This window comes from Lissotriton vulgaris, chromosome 2_1, assembly GCF_964263255.1.
Source record: "Lissotriton vulgaris chromosome 2_1, aLisVul1.2, whole genome shotgun sequence".
NCBI lineage: Eukaryota > Metazoa > Chordata > Amphibia > Caudata > Salamandridae > Lissotriton > Lissotriton vulgaris.
In genome coordinates, this window is record NC_141687.1 from 1,004,973,970 (window position 1) to 1,004,997,369 (window position 23,400).

Consider the following 23,400-nt stretch of genomic DNA (forward strand, 5'->3'; position numbering starts at 1 on the left):
TTATGAACATTAGCATACGTCCCATTAGACAAGAAGAAAAACTCTTGGGGCCGATTCACAGAACTAATCTTAGCCAAAATCCTAAACTTACCACTTTTGGTATTCACAGAAGGCATTTAGTAATAGTAAAGTTAGGATTTTGTCTTAAGTTTGACTTAAGACAGACTTAAGACAGACTTAAGACAAACTTAAGATAAACTTAGGACAGGCTTAAGACAAAATCCTAACTTTACTACGACTAAATGCCTTCTGTGAATACCAAAAGTAGTGCGTTTAGGATGTAGTCTCAGATTAGTTCTGTGAATCGTGCCCTGGGTGTGCATAAATCTGTCCCTCATAATCCACTGCTGCATACCTGGAGTATATTCCAAAAGTATTTGGATCCTCGTCATTTACCATGGGGATCTTATTGTTATACAACACTATTCCAGAGCAATTTATATATAGTGAAGTATCAGTGCTCTTCCCAATAGGGCAATAGGCAGGGTAATAACTGGCCTCTCTGGTAACTATCAATTCCTTGTAATTGCTAACCCACCAATGTGATATTCTGTTGTTCCACACAAAAATTGTCACAATATGTATTGTTATCACTACCTGAATAACCCATTCCAAGTGTCTTTCTATGGTATTGAAATGGTCCTGGATAACAAAAACCAAACACTCCTTTCACTTCTGTAAATTGAGGTGGTCGAGTATATATATAATTTACGAATGACAGTGGATATGCAGTCCACAAGCTAGTAACAGATTCAGTGGGGTAACAAGTGGTCCCTTCTCTGAAGAACCTCTTCTGTGTATCCAAAAATACATTACTCGGAGCAGTTCTTTTATTTCTTTTTCGGGTAAATAACCTTACCCTTGCTGCGTAAAGGCACACTTTGATCACTTTCCAGAACCCATGACACCCCACACAATATTATTATCAGCAGAATCAGAAAAACAACACATAATATTTTTTTTTCTGGGTCCAAATCATATTATACTGCACAACAAGAACCACTGGCTGTTCCTCTTCAGCAACCTTCCTACCAAAAGGTTGCATTATGAATCAAAACAAAAAAGGAAAATTCAAGAAAATATACAAGTTCTCAGTGTCCGTCAGTGCCTCACTGGTACAGGCTCCTACTGTCCATCATTAAGTTGGCGCTCTTGAGCACCGGCAGCAGAGCTTGCTCTGTCCCAAGCTCTTTTAATCAATTCCACATTGATAAAGATGGTATACCTTCAATGTATACTTCTGTTCTCCCTAGCTAATGTTCAAACAACAAAGGCAAAGTAAGCGCAACATTTTCCACTAATTTCAATTAATTCCGTTGGTACTGTTACTCAGCACTACCTGTCTCATCCCTAATCTTTTTTCTCCTTGGACGCAGTGTCCCTCAGCTGAGGTAACAAATTGTATTTGGCACCCTCAGGCACCTTGTGATCAACGAACAAAGGCTCCTGAATACCTCGTATTTCTGAGGGAACAGCTTATTCAAAACATCTTCGTTCTCCTTATCTGTCTGCGTCCAAGTATACTTGGCATCACCATAGAACAAACCTGGGCACATGCTCACACTTGCTGTCACCAGTGCGCTCCTTGATCCACTGGGCATATGGCAATGACAAAGGAATCCTCTTGCAGTGGGTGGCGTGCACCCACTTCCTTCGACCAGCAACCTTTACAGCCATCCGTGTCACCCACAGAACCTGCTCAGGATCCTTTCAACGCAGCTCCAAACTGATTAAAATAAAATTTCCAGGCTGAATGTCGTTGCTGGGCCCCACTGGTACAGAAGGTAGGGACTCCCGACCGTTGACCCTGCCACCAGGCTAGGTTGCCCCCACGCACTGCTGCCTTCCAGCCTACCTTGCTGATTGCCGCTCCCTGCCGCTTCCTGCCCAGACAACCCAGCTGCCGCTGAGCCGCCCAACTCAAGACTCCTCTTCCCGCTGCTGCCTCCCTGCAGCCCGCCCCCTCCAGCCAATTCGCCGACCGCTCCCGCCACCCAGTTGCTCCTCCCTCCCAGATCCTTACTTAAGGGGACCACGTAGCTGGAGTAGGGAGCGACCGTTGACCCTGCCACCAGGCTAGGTCGCCCCCACGCACTGCTGCCTTCCAGCCTGCCTCGCTGATTGCCGCTCCCTGCCGCTTCCTGCATGGAGGACCCAGCCGCCGCTGAGCCGCCCAACTCAAGACTCCTCTTCCCGCCGCTGCCTCCCTGCGGCCCCGCCCCCTCCAGCCCGTTCGCCGCCCCGCTCCCGCCACCCAACTGCTCCTCCCTCCCGGCTCCCTACTTAAGGGGACCGCGTAGCTGGAGTAGGGAGCGACCGTTGACCTTGCCACCAGGCTAGGTTGCCCCCATGCACTGCTGCCTTCCAGCCTGCCTCGCTGATTGCCGCTCCCTGCCGCTTCCTGCCCGGACGACCCAGCTGCCGCTGAGCCGCCCAACTCAAGACTCCTCTTCCCGCCGCTGCCTACCTGCGGCCCCGCCCCCCTTCAGCCCATTCGCCACCCCACTCCCGCCAACCAGCTGCTCCTCCCTCCCGGCTCCTTACTTAAGGGGACCGCGTAGCTGGAGTAGGGAGCGACCGTTGACCTTGCCACCAGGCTAGGTCACCCCCACGCACTGCTGCCTTCCATACTGCCTCGCTGATTGCCGCTCCCTGCCGCTTCCTGCCCGGACGACCCAGCCGCCGCTGAGCCACCCAACTCAAGACTCCTATTCCCGCTGCTGCCTCCCTGCGGCCCCGCCCCCCTCCAGCCCATTCGCCACCCTGCTCCCGCCACCCAGCTGCTCCTCCCTCCCGGCTCCTTACTTATGAAGATCTCAGAGTGACCGGGCAATGGACGCGCGCAGCGGACGCGCCGATTGTGCGCCAAAGGCGCGCCAAAGGCAAGCCCGTCCGCACCCGTCCGCGCCTGGACCGCGCCCAGCACCAGGAACCCTGGATCTCGACGATGCCAAAGCACCCAACAAACCTACGATGCCGCCACCCTCCATGCACTCAACACTGGCCGGAACCCCGCCTGCCACCTGGCTACCCCGAAACGCACCCACGGACCCTTCACCTGCCAGGAGTGCAAATTCACCTGCATCCGTCCCGGGCCAGCACCCGCCAAGCCTACCACCAGCAAGAATCACCTCAACTGCATCCTGCTCAACAACCGCTCCGTCCACAGACACGCAGTCGAACTCTGGAACCTCCTGGACACAACAGCACCTGACGTCGCCTTCCTCACAGAAACCTCGATGAACGCCTCCTCAGCCCCCGACATCGCCATAGCCATCCCGGATGGCTACAAGATCATCCGGAAGGCCCACACCAACCAAACCGGAGGAGGCATCGCCATCATCCACAGAAACACCATCCGCATCACGACCAACGCGGAAGACACCCTCACAACCGCCGAACACCTACACTTCCAGATACACACCAACCCCAGGACTACCCTCAGAGGCACCCTAATCTACAGACCCCCGGGACCACGAATTCAATTCACCAAAGCCATCACAGACTTCGTAAGCCTGCACGCCCTCACCTCCATTGACTACATCCTACTAGGGGACCTCAACTTCCACCTGGAGAACAACAGCAACACCACCGCCCTGCTGGACAACCTCGCCAACCTCGGACTCAAGCAACTGGTGAACACCCCCACCCACTACGCCGGCCACACGCTTGACCCCGTCTTCTCCTCCAGCAAGCACATCTCCTTCAGCCACTCTGCCGGGCTCCACTGGACAGACCACAGCTGCTTCCACTTCTCCTTCAGGAAAACCAGGACCCACCACAACCCGCAGAAGCTGGAGCAAGATCACCGCCGACCAGCTCCCCACCTCCCTCAGCCGAAACCCACCCCCCAACACGACGGACCCCAACGAAGCAGCCCGCAACCTCGCCCAATGCTCGCCACCTGCGCCGACGAACTCGCACCACTAAAGAAACCACCCAACAGACCCCACAGCAAGAAAGCCTCGTGGTTCACGGACGACCTCATAAACTCAAAGAAAACCTGCCGCTCCCTGGAGAAAACCTGGCGACAGGACCAGACGACAGAGAACATGACTGCCCTCAAGAGCGCCACCCGCAAGCACCACCAACTGATCCGTACCACCAAGAGAACTACTTACAAACAACGTCTGGACAACATCACCCACAACAGCAAGGAACTCTTCAGCATCGTTAAAGAACTCTCCAACCCCAGTGCCTGCAACAATGACATTACACCCTCGCAAGACCTCTGCGACTCACTCGCCTCGTTCTTTCACCGCAAGATCGCCGACATACACGACAGCTTCGGCACACAGACCAACCACCCAACCAGCGCACCCAACCGCCACCCTGAGCGCCTGGACCCCGGTCAGCACCGAAGACACAGCCCGCACTATGAGCACCATCCACTCCGGCTCTACTACCGACCCATGCCCACACCACATCTTCAACAAAGTTGACTCCTTCATCACACCCCAACTCCAGGACGTCATCAACTGCTCCTTCGCATCCGCCACCTTCCCAGAGAGCTGAAAGCATGCCGAGCTCAGCACCCTCCTGAACAATCCCACGGCGGACCCCACGGACCTCAAGAACTTTCGACCCATCTCGCTCCTCCCTTTTCCTGCCAAAGTCATCGAGAAGACGGTAAACAAACAACTCTCCGCCTTCCTCGAGGCAAACGAAGCCCTCGACCCGTCGAAGTCCGGTTTCCGAGCAAACCACAGCATCAAGACCACCCTCATCGCAGCTACCAATGACATCAGGTCCATGCTCGACAACGGGGAAACCACTGCACTCATCCTCCTGGATGTCTCAGCAGCCTTCGACACGGTATGCCACCACACCCTGATACAACGCCTCAGCGACACCAGGATCCAAGGCACGGCCTGGAGTGGATCATCTCGTTCCTCGCCGGCAGAACCCAGAGAGTTCGGCTCCCCCGGTTCCGGTCCACGGCCACCGAAGTCATCTGCGGCATCCCACAAGGATCCTCGCTCAGCCCCACCCTCTTCAACGTCTACATGAGCACCCTCCCAGCCATCGCACGCAAACACAACCTCAACTTCATCTCCTACGCCGACGACACACAGCTGATCCTCTCACTCACCAACGACCCAGACACCGCCAGAGCCAGCCTCCGGGAAGGAATGAAGGACGTCGCGGAATGGATGAAGCTCAGCCGTCTGAAACTGAACTCAGACAAGACGGAAGTCCTCATCCTGGGACCATCCCCCTCGGCCTGGGAAGACTCCTGGTGGCCACCTGCCCTGGGCACCGCCCCCAAACCCACTGACCACGCACTCAACCTGGGCTTCATCCCGGACTCATTTCTCAAGATGACCATCAACGCCGTCTCATCATCCTGTTTGAACACCCTGCGCATGCTCCGAAAAATCTTCCGATGGATCCCCACCGCAACCAGGAAGACGGTCATCCAGGCCCTTGTCACCAGCCACCTGGACTACGGAAACACCCTCTATGCCTGAACCACAGCCAAGCTCCAGAAAAGACTACAGCGCATACAAAACGCCTCGGCAAGACTCATCCTGGACATCCCATGCCACAGCCACAACTCTGCCCATCTGAAGAACCTGCACTGGCTCCCCGTCAGCAAGAGAATCACATTCCGACTCCTCACCTATGCACACAAGGCTCTCCACGACGCGGGCCCCATGTACCTCAACAACCGCCTTGCATTCTACACACCGACCCGTCAACTCCGCTCCGCCAGCCTCGCCCTCGTCACCGTCCCACGTATTCGCAAAGCCACCGCCGGAGGAAGATCCTTCTCCTATCTGGCAGGCAAGACATGGAACTCCCTCCCCACCCACCTCCCGCTGACCCAGGACCATCTTGCCTTCAGGAAACAACTCAAGACCTAATTGTTCGAGCAATAGCGACCCCCCCCAGCGCCTTGAGACCCTAACAGGTGAGTAGCGCACTCTACAAATTCCTTGATTGATTGATTGATTGGTGAAAAGAATGTAAACTTTCTTTTAAATGGCCAAGATAATCAAGCAACGCAGACATTTGCCGGACATCCGAACACGACCTCATAAGGTGACAATTCTGTTCTAGAATGAGCTGTGGCTCTTGTTGACAGAAGAGCTAATGGTAGAGCATCGGGCCATTTCAACCCTGTTGTCTCCTGAATTTTAGCTAAGTTGAGTTTGAAAGTACCATTGTACTTCTCAACCAAACCCGCTGATTGTGGATTATTGTCAGCATGACATTTCTGTTTGACTTGCAAACCTTCACAAGTTAATTTAATCACTTTCCCAATAAATGACTTCTGTTGTCACTCCAGATAGTTAGGGGCAAGCCGAAATGAGGAAATACTCTTTAAGGAGTACCTTCACAGTCGTAATGGCCGTATTATCCTTAGTGGGGTAGGCCTTAAACCATTTACTGAACGCACATGAACCACCAAAACATACTTAAGATTATTACATCTCTCTAATTCAAAATAGTCCATTTGGAGGACTTCAAAAGGAAATGTAGGTGGTGCAAAATTATCAGGTGGTGTAGGGGTACCCTTCCCTGGACTATGCATCATACAGACCATATGGTACTTCACCAAATATGCAGCTGTCTTGGAGATGTTATCAATTTGCCATACAGGGGCTAACAATTTACAAATGCCTTTTGCACTAATATGAGCTGGACCATGCTATAGTAACCACAGAAGAACATATGGATCCAGCAACATCCATTTCTGTTCTCCAAATGTATCAATCCCACACCCTTCCTCATTCAACTGTGCTGTACTGTCCTGCCATTTACCTTATTCTTCTATTGTGGCTTCACTTTGTATCTCCTTTACACTCTCAAGGGTATTTTCAAACATAACAACCTTGAGAACCCACCTAGCTGGAACTGCGACAAACATTCATTTCATTTTACTTTGTGCCGTTTCCTTAGTTATCTGATCTGCAAAAGCATTTCCTCTACCCACATCATCAATAACCTTTCTATGAGCACTGCAATTCATTATTGCCAATTTCCTGGGGAGCAAAAAAGTAGACAAAAGATGCAATATAAGGCGCCCATGCTGAATCTTGGTACCAAGGGAGGTAAGAAACCCTCTCTCTTCCCAGAGTCGTCCAAAATTATGCGCGACCGCCAAATGTATACTGGCTGTCAGTATAAATATTGACATCCAACCCTTCACTCATTTTGCAAGCTTGAATAAGGGTAGCAAGCTCAGCAGCTTGAGCTGACTGATAAGGGACCCATGATGTCTCTACCACCGTTTGCAACGTAGTGATAGCATAAGCTGCAGTGGTGGTGCCATCTGGTAATTTACAACAGAAGCCATCAACATATAGTTCCCCTTGAGGGTTAGATAAAGGAATATCAGTCAGGTCTACCCGTCCTTTTGTCTCTTCTTCCACTCCGGAAAATACAGGTATGTTTTTCGAAAGCATCATTCTCAGAAGGTAGGGGTAGTAATGTGGCTGGGTTTAGAGTGGCACATCTTTTGATTGTAATATGCTTAGCAAACATTGTCAATTCATGGTGAGTAAGACGTGCACTGGTGAGGTGCTGTGACTTTGTCTTATTCAGAGTGTATCCACAGCATGGGGTACTATAACTGTGAGGTCATTATCAAGTACGAGTCCAGATGATTGCCTAATTGAAGTGGCCACAGCTGCACCGCTCTCAGACAACTCAGGAGGGCTCTAGCAACAGGATCAGGAAAAGCAGAAAAAAGAGCACAAGGCCTCTGTTTGTCCCCAAACTTCTGTGCTAAAATAGAAAGTGCGCAACGAGCCATCTCATGAACATAGAGCACAAATGTTTGTTATGATTTGGTGTTCCAAGCACCGGAGCCGAACAAAGCACAGTTTTTAATTGCTCAAAAGACTGCTGATATTCTAGTGTCCAAGGCAAAGTCTCATGCCCTGCTTTTGTTGTTAATGCAAGCAAAGGTTTGATTAGTAAAAAGTAGTTGGGATCTGAGTAGAGCCCCGTGGGGCTCCAACGGTTGGGCAATTGATTTTTAGAGCATCTGTGGCCCCAATGCACATATTAGTTAAGAGCCTAGCGGGCTCTTAGGGGTCAAAGTTATTTATTGAGCCTGCCAGGTCCAACAGGATCCACTGGTGACAGTTGGAATTAATACCTATAAAAGCACGTAAAGTTTTCTGATTTTGTGGAATAGACATTTTAGCAAGAGTACTGATACACTCAAGATCAACCTGCTACCCTCCTTTGACAGTAGGTGACCTAAATAGATGACCTCCTGTCAAATAAACCGACAATTTGAAAGAGAAACCCTATGTCCATGATGTGCCAAACGCCACAGCAATTTGACTGTACAGTCTCTATAACCTTGTTCTGTATCAGAAGCGATTAGCAGATCATCGACATACTGCACTAATACATTACCTGGAGGTAGCAAGATGGAATCCAACTGGCTTTTTGATGCCTGACTAGAAATACTAGGACTCTCCAGATAGCCTTGAGGAGCACAGCATAATCTAAAGTTTCTGCCGGCTAGTGTAAATCTAAACAAATACCTACTGTCTGGGTGGATAGGAATTCTAAAAAATGCGTTTTTCCGATCAATGACAGAAAAGAACTTAGCTGGAGATGGAATCATCGTTAAAAGCATAGTGAAATCAGGAACCAGCGGAAACTGTGGAAATACAATTTTATTAACCTCTCGCAAATCAATCACAAAGCGGTAAACATCATCAACAGCATCAAGGGAACCCGAAGGTGTTCTCTTAAGGACTGGAAGAATAGGACCATTACAAAATGTTGGCAGACTTTTCTTCAACTACTCACTTTCTTATTAAATCCTCAATAATCTGAAAAAGGGCCCATTATCCTGCCTGTGGTATCCTATATTGAGGAATGCCTGGTATGACAGCATTAACTTTAACTTGTATAGAAACTTGTGACATATGCAACAGACTCACATCTGTATCACATGCGGCCCATTGAGAGGGTGGTACCAGAGCAAATTCAGCTTGAAGGGGCGCATCCAGAGACAAACACTGCCTAGTACTCACATCTGGACCCATAATAGTACAAACACCTGCAGGGAAGCAATAAATAGTAGCATGCAATTTCTTTAACAGATCAAAACCCATCACATTTTCACCACAATTAGATGTTAACAAAAACGGAGATTCCACAGTGAAAGGACCAACAGTAAATGCAAGGGTAGTGAAATGGGGCTTACAACCCGTACACCTGAAACAGAACTCTTTGTTGCACCTATGTCCACCAAAAAGTCCTTAGTTGAACCCTACAAATCCACTGAGACATAAGGAACACACTGGTCAACAGGTATCAGAACTGGTCCCTCACTCTGTCCCTGGCTGTCCCAGCTATATGATATACTTGTCACATCATCCACATCATAATCATCATGATAGTGCTTTCCATCTCTGGGGTCATTAAAATAAATATTATCAGAATGGCCCGCAGGTGCCACAGCATTCTGATTTGGTCCCACGACCCCTTCCACCAGTACCCCCTCCTCGAGAGGACGCAACCTTATGTATAGGCACAGGGCACTGGCTGCGCCAATGTCCTTCTTCCTTACAATACGCACACTGATTCTGCCCCAAAGGTGTCATGGAAGGCTGCCTAGTACATGGCAGTTGTCAAGAAGGACCTCCTCGTTCCCTGTTATTTACACTAAATGCTTGCTGAAACAACATCATTGTCTTTAGATCCTTATGTTTCTTATCAGTTTTATCCTTTTCCTCCTGATCTCGATGTTCATAATATTGGGCCATAATCAAAATAACAGAGGGAGAAGATGTAGACCAATTACTCCCAGATGCCTGCACACAAGTCATTATTTCAGGAAGAAGATTAGTAACAGACCTATCAACAAACCTTACAAACTCCTCCCTCAGTGGACATATCCTGTCCACTATAATCCAAAAATGTGTTCTCAAACTGGGTCGACAAGCCGTTGATCTGTCTGAATGTATCTTCTTAGGTAGAATAAGTGTGAGCATATATGTAATAATATGACCAGGCAAAGCAAGTATCTCAGCATGGGGCTATCACCAGGCTTCCTTTCCTGATCCCATCCTTTAATCACATCCCAGGTACCGCCTAATTCTGTTACATGATCTTGAGTATGCACCTGCCTCCAAATATTAACCAGAACCAGAAGACCAAAAAACATTTCAATATCAGCAGGAGTCATTACAGTAGAAGAAGCAGCCTCTGTTAATTCAGTATAATAGGCAGTGGGATTTTTCCTGGGATTGGGCATAGTCTGAAGGGCTAAAACCGTACTTCTTTACCATGGAGTGTAAACCCAATGTTCCTGAAAACGGGCAGCCATGGCCGGCCTTGTGGTCGCACTGTGCAGATCCATCAATGCCGGTATTTCTGGATGATACATTGGGTGTACTTCATGTATAGAGAACTGCGTTGTTTGAGTAGGACTCTTAATCATACTACCGAACTCTATAAGAAACTATGGTAGTAACATTACCGAACACTTGTCCCAGGTCCATATCAGAAACATACTCACGATCTCTAATATCAAATAGTATTTGGGGAGCATCTAACCCAATGTATGTATGCCACATATCCATCAAGGTAGCAGACATATGTTGAAGAGCATGCTGTCAAAATCACTTATAACCCGGCAAATATCCTCTACACTATCAATTGCATTACTTGCCCACTGCATGGCCTGACTCGCTATCGTCCTCTTTTCTTCCTCCCCTAGTTCAGACCGCTTCAATGGACCCATGTGTTCCCTAAATCTCACACAATTCCTGTCGTCAAACCCTCGTATAGGAGTATCAGTATCCAAAAATGTCGGTAGAGGTATAACTGCAGGAGGAGGGGTGATGGAAGTAGTAGGCAGAATTGTAGTCAATGCTTGTACCAGAGGAGAAAGAACAGTGGTCACCAGAGTATGGGTGGTGGATGTAATAAAGGTCACAGTCGAAAAAGATGGTAAAGGGATAGAAAGAGGCATGGTTACTGGAGCTGAAGATACAATAGTCGTAGATACATGAGCAACTTAAGCAGACGAGACAGGCGGCTGTCTCTTCAAAGAGACCACTGGGTATATCCTCTGCGGGGCATAAGGAGGTGTTGGTTAAGTATCTAACAACTCCTCTACAAAGGTATGATCATCCTCTTTGGCCACATAGAACTTATCATTTTGCAACCAAAATCTCCTATCTGCACATTATTTTCCTGCCTGCAAAACGTCTGTGTGTTTTTGTGCCCAATTAACTGTTTTGAAAGCAGGTTTAATTAATTTGTAGAGAGGTTTTACCCTTTCTGTGTAATTTAGGAAGTATGTTCTTCCAAAATTCAGGAAACCTAGAATCAACTGTAAATGTTTCAGTGTTTTTGGTGGTTGGAGCAGCGCACACTTTTCTAGAAAGTTTGCTGCCAGGCTTTTGCCTTCACTTGATAATTCACATCCTAAGAACAGGACATTTAAATGGGCAATTCTAGATTTTTTTATTGAATTTGTAACCCTCAGAGGCAAATCCCAATATAATTGTATTCACCCTATTCAAGTGCCTATCCAAGTCATCATCTGTTAGATAGATGTCATCGACATATGACAATGCATCATCATCATATGTTTGTAGTAACTCTGTTACCCTTGCTGAAAATAACCCAGGACTATTCTTGAATCCCTGTTGGAGACGACAGAAGTGACGCTGTGTCCCTATAATTGAGAAAGAGGTCAAAAAGAATATCTAATGTGGTTTTATATTTTTTACACACAATGTTATCCATTAATGCTGCACTGTGTGCATTTTGTACTGCAAATGTTTTGCAACAAGAATTTAGATGTCTGTAATCCAATACTAGACGGTATGTATTGTATGGTTTGGAGACAAGAAACAAAGGATTGTTCATTGACGAGGTGCATGTTTCAATCACCCCCTGATATTCAAGTTGATCTAAGATCTCCCTGACCTGATTTTTAGCTTCCTGCTTAACTGGGTACTGCATGTGTGCAGTTGGTTGATTTTTTAACTGGATTCTATGGTGAGGAGAGTCCTCATCCCATCCTACATGATTTTTGTATAATGCTGGAGCCTGGGCGACTGCCCATTTTCAGGCATATGTATACTTTAAATGAATTGGAATGTGGTTAGAGAAGGCTGGCATAATGATGTCTTCCCCATGTGGGCACTACCTGACAAATTGTGGTGGCCAGTCTTGTTCAGCTAGGAGAATGTCATAACCCTTAGAGAGTCTCTCCCAAAAGAGTGTTCTTATCTTTCTTGTTATGTCTCCCTCCATCCGGAGTGTTATAACCTATGTGGATAACTAACCCTGGTATCTGCAGTTTCAACTTGAATGAATTCATTCAAGTCCACTGTCTCCAGATGATCCTTCAAGTTCTTGCGAGCTATGGGGACTTCTGCTGTGCTATCCAACGTTGTCTGAGCCCATTCCCCGTTCTTGAGTTGTGTCCTCAAGATCCTCGGCATGCCTGATTTTTAGACCTGCCACCTTCTTTTTGGTGAATTGAGTTTTCTTGTTTTTCTGAACGTGCTGATTGTCTTTGGACTTCACACGTTCTTCCTTGTTTTCTCACCATCCTCTTCTTTTGGATTTCTGTGATGAAGTCTGAAAGGTATGAGAAGAACGCTACTCTTTAGAAGTTTGTTTGCTATTTTCCCACTTCCTTTTAGAAGGAGTAGGAGTGTTTTTAGAAAAGACCTTTTCAGGACTTTCAGACAGTTGGGGTTTCACTTGTTTCCCACACAGACTGTCTTTGCCTAATTCTTCATAGGATTTTTCAATTATTCTGGCCAGTTCTTGTTGTTGCTCAGTTACATCAAATTCCCTTAATTCTGGTGGATCGCCTTTGATGCTGCTTCACCTTTAATATTAGCTAATATTATTGCTGAGACCTGTTTGAAATCTTTCAGTAATTTCATACCTAAATTTAAAGCAGGCTCTGCCCCGTATTAATTTTGAATCTGTTTCAGGACATCAGGTATTACCGCCATAGATGGGACACCATGTGTTTTAGTGTAGATAGCAGCGAATACTGTACCCCAAGTGTTGCAGTCCTCCATATGTGGTGCGATCCCCATTGGTAAACAGATTGTTAAAATTCTATGTTTCTCATGAGGGGTAGTATTAGGAAATACTGCTTCAATTTGATTAATTCTTTTAGCTATCCAGAATGGAATTTGTTCCCTTTTGTCAGGTAATTTACCAATGACTGGGTGTAATTTGTGGTGTATTCCCCTGGTGAGATGTAAGTTGTGGAATCACTGTTGCATGTTGGACTGTGAGAGTCCGCATGACATATTGAACCAATTGTCTATAGATTTTGAATACCTCTTTGAGTTGAGCTCATAAGTTTACATCTGACATTTCATCAATTTCAGGATGTGGTATATAGCTGGCTAAAACCGGCCATATTGCTTCAGGTCTACCTAGAGCTGTTATCCAGTGCTAAGGTGCTTGTGCTCACTCCCCTAGAACATGGTTGAATTGGCATATACCTAATTGACCTATTTAATTTACCTGTAGGCCCCTTGTAGAGTGGTATACAATATACCCAGGGCCTGTAAATTAAATGCACTAGTGGTCCTGCAGCACTCATTGTTCCACCCACCTAAGTAGCACTCTAAAATGTTTCTCCGGCCAGCCATTGCAGCCTGAATGCAATGACCCACTGCCTTGTCGATCTTGGCATTTAAACCCTATTGCCAAGCCATAAGCTCCTGTTTTATTACATACTAGCTTACCCGTCGTGCGTTGCTGCGATCTTAGAAGAAAGGAAATTCAAGGAAACTTGTTATGGTAACATTAAATTTACATTGTGCCATTGTTATTGAAACTTATTCATTTTATTTTTTAAAACATTTCTAAGTGTGGCTTGAGCAGTGCGTCCTCGATTGGCTTCCAATCTTGATTCTGATTGCTCTCTTGTTTCATTTGAGCAGGCTTGAGCAGTTCGTAATTGATTGTTTTCAAATCTTGATTCTCGTTGCTCTCCTGTTTCATTCGCGCAGGCTTGAGCAGTGCATAATCGATCTGTTTCCAATCTTGATTCTTGTTGCTCGTTCGTTTGAGAATTATGGGCTTGAGCAGTTTGTATACGAACAGCTCCTAATCTCGCTTCCCGTTGCTCGTCTGTTTCTGAAGCTCGTAATGCCTTTTTCTTTCGTGCTTCCGATGTAGATTGTCCAATCGATTTCCATTTGTGGGTCATAATTGTCGACGATGCTTGGAAATTCGCTGTCTATGTCAGTATTCAAAAGATTATGAGGGCCCGGGGGGGCGATATAAAAAAAAAATGGACAGAATCCTTTGCGGGAGTGTACTCAACAACTTTCCCAAAGTTTCATGGCGATTGGATGAATGGTGTAGTAATGCATAAAGGACAAACAGACAGACAGACATATTTTCGTTTTTATATATATAGACTAGCTTACCCGTCGTGCGTTGCTGCGATCTCAGAAGAAAGGAAATTTAAGGAAACTTGTTATGATAACATTCAATTTACATTGTGTCATTTTTATTGAAACTTATTCATTTTAATATGGAAAACATTTTGGAGAACATGGCTGTTCTCTCAGTAATCTCTTTTTCCACTCCGTCATATCTGATCCATTCAACCTCTGCCCTCATATTTCCTTAGTTAATATTGGTTTTTAGCGCCTTGACGCCCACGGGTATAAGTAGCGCTTTATAAATATTAAAAATAAATAAATAAATAAATAAATAAAGTGTTGTTTTAATTCTGTTTATTTATTCGAGTGCTTGTGGATACACAGTATTTTTGTTTCCGTCTGGTGCGTACAGGAATAAATCAGAACGTTTTCTGATGCGTGAGCTGGCCACATACAGTTGTCCACATGAGAAGCACGGATTCTCCAAATGTAGTCCACACACTTGCAGCGATTGTCCTTGTGCTTTGTTGATGGTCATTGCAAAAGCGAGTCGCACCGTAAACTGTAACGTTCAGTATTGGAAAGATTATGAGGGCCCTGGGGGGCTGGGGGCCAATATTTAACAATTTTTATTTTTTGCCAGAAATTTTCGCAGGAGTGTACGCAACAACTTTTAACAATTATTATTATTATTTTTTTTTGCCAGAAACCTTCGCGGGAGTGTACTCAACAACTTCCTAAAGTTTCATGGCATTTGGATGAATGGTGTAGTAATGCATAAAGGACAAACAGACATACTTTCGTTTTTATATATATATAGACTAGCTTACCAGTTGCGTGTTGCTGCGATCTCAGAAGAAAGGAAATTCAAGGAAACTCGTTATGATAACATTACATTTACATGGCTTGAGCAGTGCGTCCTCGATTGGCTTCCAATCTTGATTCTGGTTGCTCTCCTGTTTCATTCGAGCAGGCTTGAGCAGTGCATAATTGATCGTTTTCCAATCTTGATTCTCGTTGCTCTCCTGTTTCATTTGAGCAGGCTTGAGCAGTGCATAATCAATCTGTTTCCAATCTTGATTCTCGTTTCTTGTTCGTTTGAGAAGAACAGGCTTGAGCAGTGCGTACTCAATCGGCTTCCAATCTTGATTCTCTTTGCTCGTTCGTTTGAGAATTACAGGCTTGAGCAGTTTGTATTCGAACAGCAGTACGGGCATGAGCAGTTTGTAGTCGAACAGTTTCTAATCTTGCTTCCCCTTGTTCGTCTGTTTCTGAAGCTCGTAATGCCTTTTTCTTTCGTGCTTCTGATGTAGATTGACCAATCGATTTCTGTTTGGGGGTCATAACTGTCGACGATGCTCGGAAATTCGCTGTCTATTCCAGTATTCAAAAGATTATGAGGGCCCTGGGGGGGGCGATTTAAAAAAAATGTTTTTGACAGAAACCTTTGCGGGAGTGTACTCAACAACTGCCCAAAGTTTCATGGCGATCGGATGAATGGTGTAGTAATGCATAAAGGACAAACAGACAGACAGACATAATTTCATTTTTATATATATAGATAAATCACTCCTAAGGAAGGCACTTGGTAGCCCATGGGGCACAGTGCTTTTAAGTAAAGGCAGGACTTGTGCTTTTAACTGTTACATGTCCTGGTAGTGAAAAGCTTCCAAATTCATGTTTCACTGCTGTGTGGACTTCCCCTCTCATAGGATAACATCTTATAGGATAATATCACATTTAATAAGATGTAGATCCTAATTTAAAGGAGGTGGATCTGTCTTGTTTGGTACCTATGGAATTGTAATGATAAATCCTCTTTAATGGTAAAGTCAGATTACAATTTTTGAAATGCCACTTTTAGAAAGTTGGCATTTTTCTGCTCTTAGCACTGGGGTGGGTGACAGATGGGCTGAGTGTAGTCCACCTAGACAGTCACACTCAATGGGAGGTTAAATGTGACCTAAAGGGCCATTCTGAGAGGATGGGAAGGAGGATCTGGGTACAGCCTCACACGTGCACCTGAATAGACTGTGACCTGTGCCCATATTAAGGGCTGCATCCCTTCCTGTAGTGAGTCTAGAGCCAGGGCAGGAAGGAGGTGCCTCTGTGCACTTCAAAGGCCCTTCTTTGAAGTCTCCCCCACTTCAAAGGCCCCACTGGGTATAAGAATTGTTTCTCAGACCCCCATCGCTTCCGTGCACTTCAGGACCTGTGGCTAATCCACCAGGAAGAAGGACTGCTGTGCTGCTGAAGGACTGCTACTCTGCTGGACTTCGGCTCTGTAATAATCGTGTTCTTGCTGTGCTGACCTGCCGTCCTCCTGGTATGGGTGTGAAGGACTGGCCCTGCATCATTTAACCCTCGGAACTCAGAGAAACTCCAAGGGCTAATTGTCTGGTCCTACTGATCTGAAGTCTCGGGACATGAAATACTTCCAACTATCCTGCTGCTGAACATGGACTCTACCTTCTGTACGTCTATCCTGCCAAGTGGTCTCACTCCAGTCCTGGACCCTTGGAAGTGGGTGTAAGGTGCTTACTCAGCAGAACCAACACATCATCACCACTGCAGGGAAAGAACTAGTGCATCTCCATCACTGCATGGTCAGCATTGATGCATCTTCTCCACTGTGTGGATCGAACCGCCACATTGCCCCTATTTCGAGAACCAGAACTGGTGCATTGCTTCTTTTGCATGGTTCAGAGGCATCGGTCAGCCTTCAGAACCACCACTGTACTACGCTCTTCTAAAGTAAAGTCCTTGCATCTCCGTTGACGACAGCATTGATGACGAAGCTGAAACTCCACATTGCAGCAACCCGCTCATTGGAGCCAACGCATTGCCACTGTTACGCGACCAGGACCAGCAAACCGCCGACGACCAGTAGATTGATACTGGTGCATCACCATCTCTGCACTCAGCATCCTCTCCATTGACAGGATCCTCAACATTGACTCAGACTAGACTAAGGCACTTTTGCTCAGAGGCCCAATCTAGTCCCTGTAACCAGCCGGCACTCCATTGCAGTTGACCAGAACTTTTGACTTTGTCCTGGTCCATTGCAACCAGCTATCTCTTGATGGTGCTTAGTGCTTTTTGGTGTTATTTTAACTCACAACTTTCAAAATCAATATCTAGGATTTAACTAATTGTAGTGTTGTTGTTTCGGTGTTAAATAATTTATTGAAATATAATCTATTTTTACAAATTGGTTTGGGAATTTTCTTGTGTTGTGTTTTCACTTCATTACTGTTTGTGTGCTGCATAAATGCTTTACAAATTGCTTCTAAGTTAAGCCTGAGTGCTTGTGCGCCAATCTACCTAGGTTTAAGCACAGGATAGTGACTTTTTCTGGTTCACCCTGCAAGGAGTTGTAACTGTTGCTTGACTAGGGTTCACACCCCAGTCAACCAACATCCCAATTTCTCACAACAAGTCAGAATAATTCAAGTGCAGTCAAACCATTTCCTTTTCTTCTGCACTCACACCATTTCACTGCTTTGAAAGTAAGAGTCAACATTTCGTTATGGATGTTCAGTACACCTTTTATGGACATACTATTGAGATATTTTGTGCATTGTTTTATAATTAACATGAGATTATCAGTGTTAAACGGACACATAGTTTGCTTGGTATTGTCCATGTACAGACAGGTGTTATCACATATCACATCCAGCTTAGCCCCCAAGTTGTTGGAGATGTTTTGGCTAGTCAAAAACAACAAAAGAGTGAACATTTCGTGAGGGAGGAGAAGTCGGATTAATGTTATCTTATTGATGTTTTGGATAGCACAGTTGACAAAATACTTATGAATACATATTATTAAGCAAAATGTATATTCCAATTTGGATTATTATATTGTGAACTATGATTGTCATTGTCAAGTAACTCAGAGTGTGCTATGCTTCAAAATATAAATGAGCTATCTTTTCACTCTCACTGAGCACTGCCTAATAAAAAGTTAATAATTGCAAAAAATACTTCTACGTATTTCCCAATCTGTAGCACAAAACAGTAAAATGAAATATTTCGATTAATTGAGATGTAGCTAAAGAAAATGAGTATTATAAATGAGGGATATTGACATGTGTTTGTTTACTTTTTATAGCTATACACATATCACAACCTTGGTTTCACCACAGAATTTCAAGAGATGAAGCCCAGAGATTGATATCACAGCAAGGACTTGTAGATGGGTAAGTCATGATGTTGTTTTTTTCTTTCAATCAAGTGAAAGGAAGGAAACAAGAAAACAATAAGAGTTGATAGTTTTGATTCTTTCATTGCATGGAAAATGAATAAAAATAGACGAATTTTTGCTTAATGTATAAAACCCACCATATGTCTTGTGAAAGTCAGGTATAAACACTCACTCTGATAAGCGGTGAGACATCAACTAATCAGGAAACAAGTTGTGGTGTCAGTCTTCCTCTCTGATCCAGTGGTTGGCATACTTGTCGTCCTTGTTTGAGAAATGCAAGGCATATGACAATGGCTGTAGGCCAAAATATGTAGGCAAAGGTTCTCTTGTCTGGCAATCATTTTCTCCACTCAGCGCCCAATAATAACTATCCCACCTGCTCAACATGGCAGCCCTTTAAGAATCTAAATGCCTGGCTGATCAATCCAGGGACATCTTAAGGATTTTGGGGGACCTGGGCAAAAGATATTTTGGGGACCTGTCTTCAGAACACTTAGAATTTAGGATCCAATTTCACCTTGTTCATGCCCAGTTGACCAGGTCACTGACAGTGCATAGGCTCAGTCATCCAAATTCGAAATGTGTTTACACATACTATTCAGGGACAGTGGCGTGCGTTTTCAATGTTGTTGCACAACAGTATCTCACTAATAATAATAGAAATAATCTTTATGACCCCCCCATTCCTCATTTGTGAGGACCTATTTTGATTAAAAAAAAACACAACATTTATCTGCAAAATGTCTGTAATAGACTCCACACCAACATTTAAAATAAAGAAAACGGTATTTAAAACTATCTGTTTAAGAATTATTTATGGTAATCAGGGAAATACTCTGCAGAAATGTTGGGGCCCTGGGCCAGAGCCCATTTTGCCTATGCTTTAAAACGTCTCTGGATCAGCCTTCGAATCAGCTCGAGCTTGGTTCTTCGTTTTCGGCTAAGACCATGACCAAACAGGGACCCAGTAATAAGTAAGACATTGGGGCATATTACCAAGCAATAGCGATAATTATCGCTATTGCTTGGTTAGAGACAAAAATGTACCGCTGAGCTGCGGCGATTTTTATCGCAAATAAACCTTGGTATTCCCAAGGTTTATCGCAAATGCGATAAAAATCGGCCGCAATGCATGAATATTGCTGAAAAGGCAGCGATATCCATGCATTACCGAGCTAATGCTCTTAGCAATGTTATCCATCTCCCTTTGGATAACATGGCTAAGAACTGCTCAGGGCAGGTGTTAGCTTTTGGAGATATTCGCTCTTAGCGCAAATATCTCCAAAAGTTGGTAATAGGAGATAGCGATGTTAGCGACTGTTTCCAGTCACTAACATCTTGGCACGCCCACTTTGCATGTCATTAGTGATAAATATCACTGACATGCAAAGTGGGGCCCAAGATGGTCGCTATCTCCTAATAGCTGTCGCTAACTGGTGTTAGCGACATCTAGGTAATAGGGAGATAATTTTATCTCCGCTTTCTTGGCTTTTAAAGCCAAAAAAGCGGAGATAAACCCCCTTGATAATATGCCCCATTATTTCTTAGTTATTAAAAACTTACAATACATCACAACCTGATCACCATATAAAATTTCATCAATAAGTCACATCATAAATTCCATTTTTAATCATTTGGAATACCCTACGTCACTTCATTAAAACTCAAAATAAAAACCAATATCCTAAATCATATGTAAATCATAACACTCTTCAACATTGAACCATCCACAATGGAATATAATCCTGTTAACTTAGTCCAGTTAAGGTTTGGAGAAAAAGCGCTTTAATATTCAAATAATATGGAACAGGAGATTTATTGGTCCCATTTGATATAAACTAATATTTAAAATAGCCCGACAGGCAATGTTAACTCATGAAAGTCTAATCGTGCAAAGTAGTCAGAACAAAGTGCTACATGCCTTCACTAAAATTCCTACTTCATATTCAAACTTTTCTTATGAGAGCAGAACTGCAAGAAAAAAAGTCATGATTTAGCGAGGTCAGTCATACTTAACTGTTACATTCATGTTTAAAGATAAAACCCTTAAAAATCATGCTGAATAGCTCACTTTTCCATATCATTTGTCAAACATGGGTATGCCCATACGTGGGCCTCTTGCTCGCTGTGCCACTGGATTCAATCTAACTTGGCCATTTTCTCAACGCGGACTGGTAGTTTCTCATCGCCAGCATACACGACCACTTGTAATAAGACACCTGAGTATCTCCAAGACTGGTTGTGATTAAGGCCTGGTTGTTTGTTGTAGCCCCTCCTGTATTCCGGTCACAAACTGCTGGGATCCTCTTTTGTTGCACCCCCTGTGGGGGAGGATTACCAATCTGAAAGTTTGAGGCGAATTGCGGTTTAGATCTATTTAAGCTATTCAAGGATTCTATAATGGCTTCTTTAGGAGAGGCTTTGGCCTTATCTTTGGCACCACTTCATCTCCTGAGCACTCAACTTGCTCTATTGACAGGCGGTCTTGAAATGGAATAGACTTAATCAGACCGTTCAGAATGTAATTTACCTGAGCCAGTAGCAGCTTTTTTCCTGTGGGATTTCAAAACCCTCCCATGCTGTCTTTTCGTAAACTGAACAGGCACAGCAGGTAAAACTGACACTGGAATGGAAGATATTTCAGTCTCACTAAGTCACGAATTTTTGTTTGAGAGTATTTGGTGCTTATTTCAAACTCTGAGCGTAGTTTGAGTAGTCGCGCTATGCCTAGCTACGCAAAGTGTACTTCGCATGCTACGAGTAGCTATGCGAACTGCGTAGTGCGGTAGGGAAATGCTGTTCGCACTGATTGCTCAGTGCCGGATGCTTGTCTGCATTGTGCAATCATTGCAAACGGCATCTTGCACAGTACAAGTGGTTGTTTTCTGCCGCTCAAGTAGATTTGTACTCGAGCGGCAGCTTCATCAACGCATACTGATAGTTTCTCATCGCGAGCTGTTGAGGGCATACGCGACCACTCATTTTCCACGCTCATGATGGGCAACTTGATGTTGCTGATCACTAGCGAGGAAAAAAGTCTTGCCGGGATGTTGATTTTGTTCGCTCGCAGTCGCCAACTTGATGTTGAGGACCGCAAGCAGCAAAAAATGCCCTCTATGCTACGCGTTTCTGCACTGTGCTACGTGCAATTCGCATAGTAGAGCAAACTACGCAATCTCCGTGAGCGTAGCGTAGTACTACGCCCAGGGTTACTTATTTCTCACATTGCAACCAACTGTCTAAGAGAGCTTACTGTTGGAGGGCCTTACAGCCAAGTTGCCCTGCTGATCTAAACCCCCAGGTATAGTTACCATAGGTATTTCTGCTGTGTAAGATACTGATTTCAATTGCTGTTTAATGTCTGTTATCTCTCAATCTAGAATGCCTGGGACGCATTCCTGTTTGTCAAGAACTGGGCTGCATGCACAGGGCAAAACAAGTTGAAGTTCAGCTTGGACCCTCTGGATCAATGAATTTAGTGCACCAATTTTTTTAATCACTTACAGATAAATAGATAGACATTGTGTTAAAAATATCCACATGTAGATCTAACTTACTTGACAGGTATGTTAGAGCATTGACTACTGCTTGAAGTGAACGGACCAAGACTGCTGAGTTGAGTTACTGCCTTTCCATAGGGCATGGAAATTGCCTGTTTTTGTGTCAATGGTAAATGACATGCAGCTTCATTTAGCGCACAGGACTGAAGAACTGGAGGACTAGCACTTAAAGCAGCACCAGTTCTGACCAACCTCGACGCTTTGCCGTGAAAGATAGATTTGCTCTGTATCAACCACAGAACCACCTAAGCACCCCATCCACATCTACTGTCTACCCTATCAATGATTATGGGAGCAGCCCTATCCCCAACTGGTATCACCAAGCCCTATGCTTAGGAGTCGCCTGAGCACTCAGATACAGGCACCACCCAGAGCTCAACGATTGAGATCAACTATGGCCTGGTGGGTCAAGAAGGCAAAGAGATGGGGGCCAGTAAGCCCCTAGCTTCAGCCTAATTTGGCAGATGGGAATTGATTGATAACAATATACAAGCAAGCGTAGGGGAGGTAGGGGGCAACAGGCAGCAAGGGAGGCAGCAAGGGAAACCACAAGTGGTGTGCAGTGGTGAACAGTGGTGAGGAGGACTGCAGGAGCGGACCTCCAAAGGTGCAAGCCACAACAACCTAAGGGCAGCCGCTTTTGCACCAAAAAAATGGAGCCCAGCAATCTCCTTTCTCCCACCTATGCTGCCAACACAGCCTCAGGTCTCCAGCCACCTTTCGGCCCACACTCGAGAACAGTGCATCCCCTCTTCACTGGCGCCTTGAGTAAAAAAGGAGGGCCAAGTCCTAGTGTCTGCTTTGGAGGGGTCGATGCTGGGATGCTGGGATGCCGGGACACTGGCAACAGCAACAGAGAACTTTCTGCACCTCCAACACTCATCTCCGGCTGCAATTGTGGTCACTCGTATGACATCACCAGCATGAGACTATCTAACAGGGACCCTCAGTGCAAGCATGCTGTTCAGACCCTGTCATCCATGCTTTCTCAGTTAACAAAGACTTTTTCTCCTCAAACCAGATTTAATCTGATTTAAATGAGGGAAAATAACATGAAAATATATAAGCTTGGGAAAGCAAATGTAAACATGCATTTACGTAATCCATGCATAAGAACCACTTCACAGAGACAGAGGTTTGACTCCTCATTACAGGCATCATACACTACTGCTGTTATAGTAATTCTCTCATCTTGACAACAAAGTCTTTTTTATTTTGTTGTGTATTTTTCTACTGATCCACATCCTTCCATATCTTCTAGGATGCTAATAAATCT

The 23,400-nt window shown here is 45.1% G+C and overlaps 1 protein-coding gene across 1 annotated transcript in view; it reads left to right on the plus strand.

The window, feature by feature from the left end:
- GRB14 (growth factor receptor bound protein 14) overlaps positions 1-23,400 on the plus strand; it is a 708,169-nt gene that overhangs the window by 590,868 nt on the left and 93,901 nt on the right. The window contains exon 11 of the mRNA XM_086956601.1: positions 18,472-18,559. Coding sequence (XP_086812727.1) covers positions 18,472-18,559 — 88 coding nt within the window. The remainder of the gene's footprint in view (positions 1-18,471; positions 18,560-23,400) is intronic.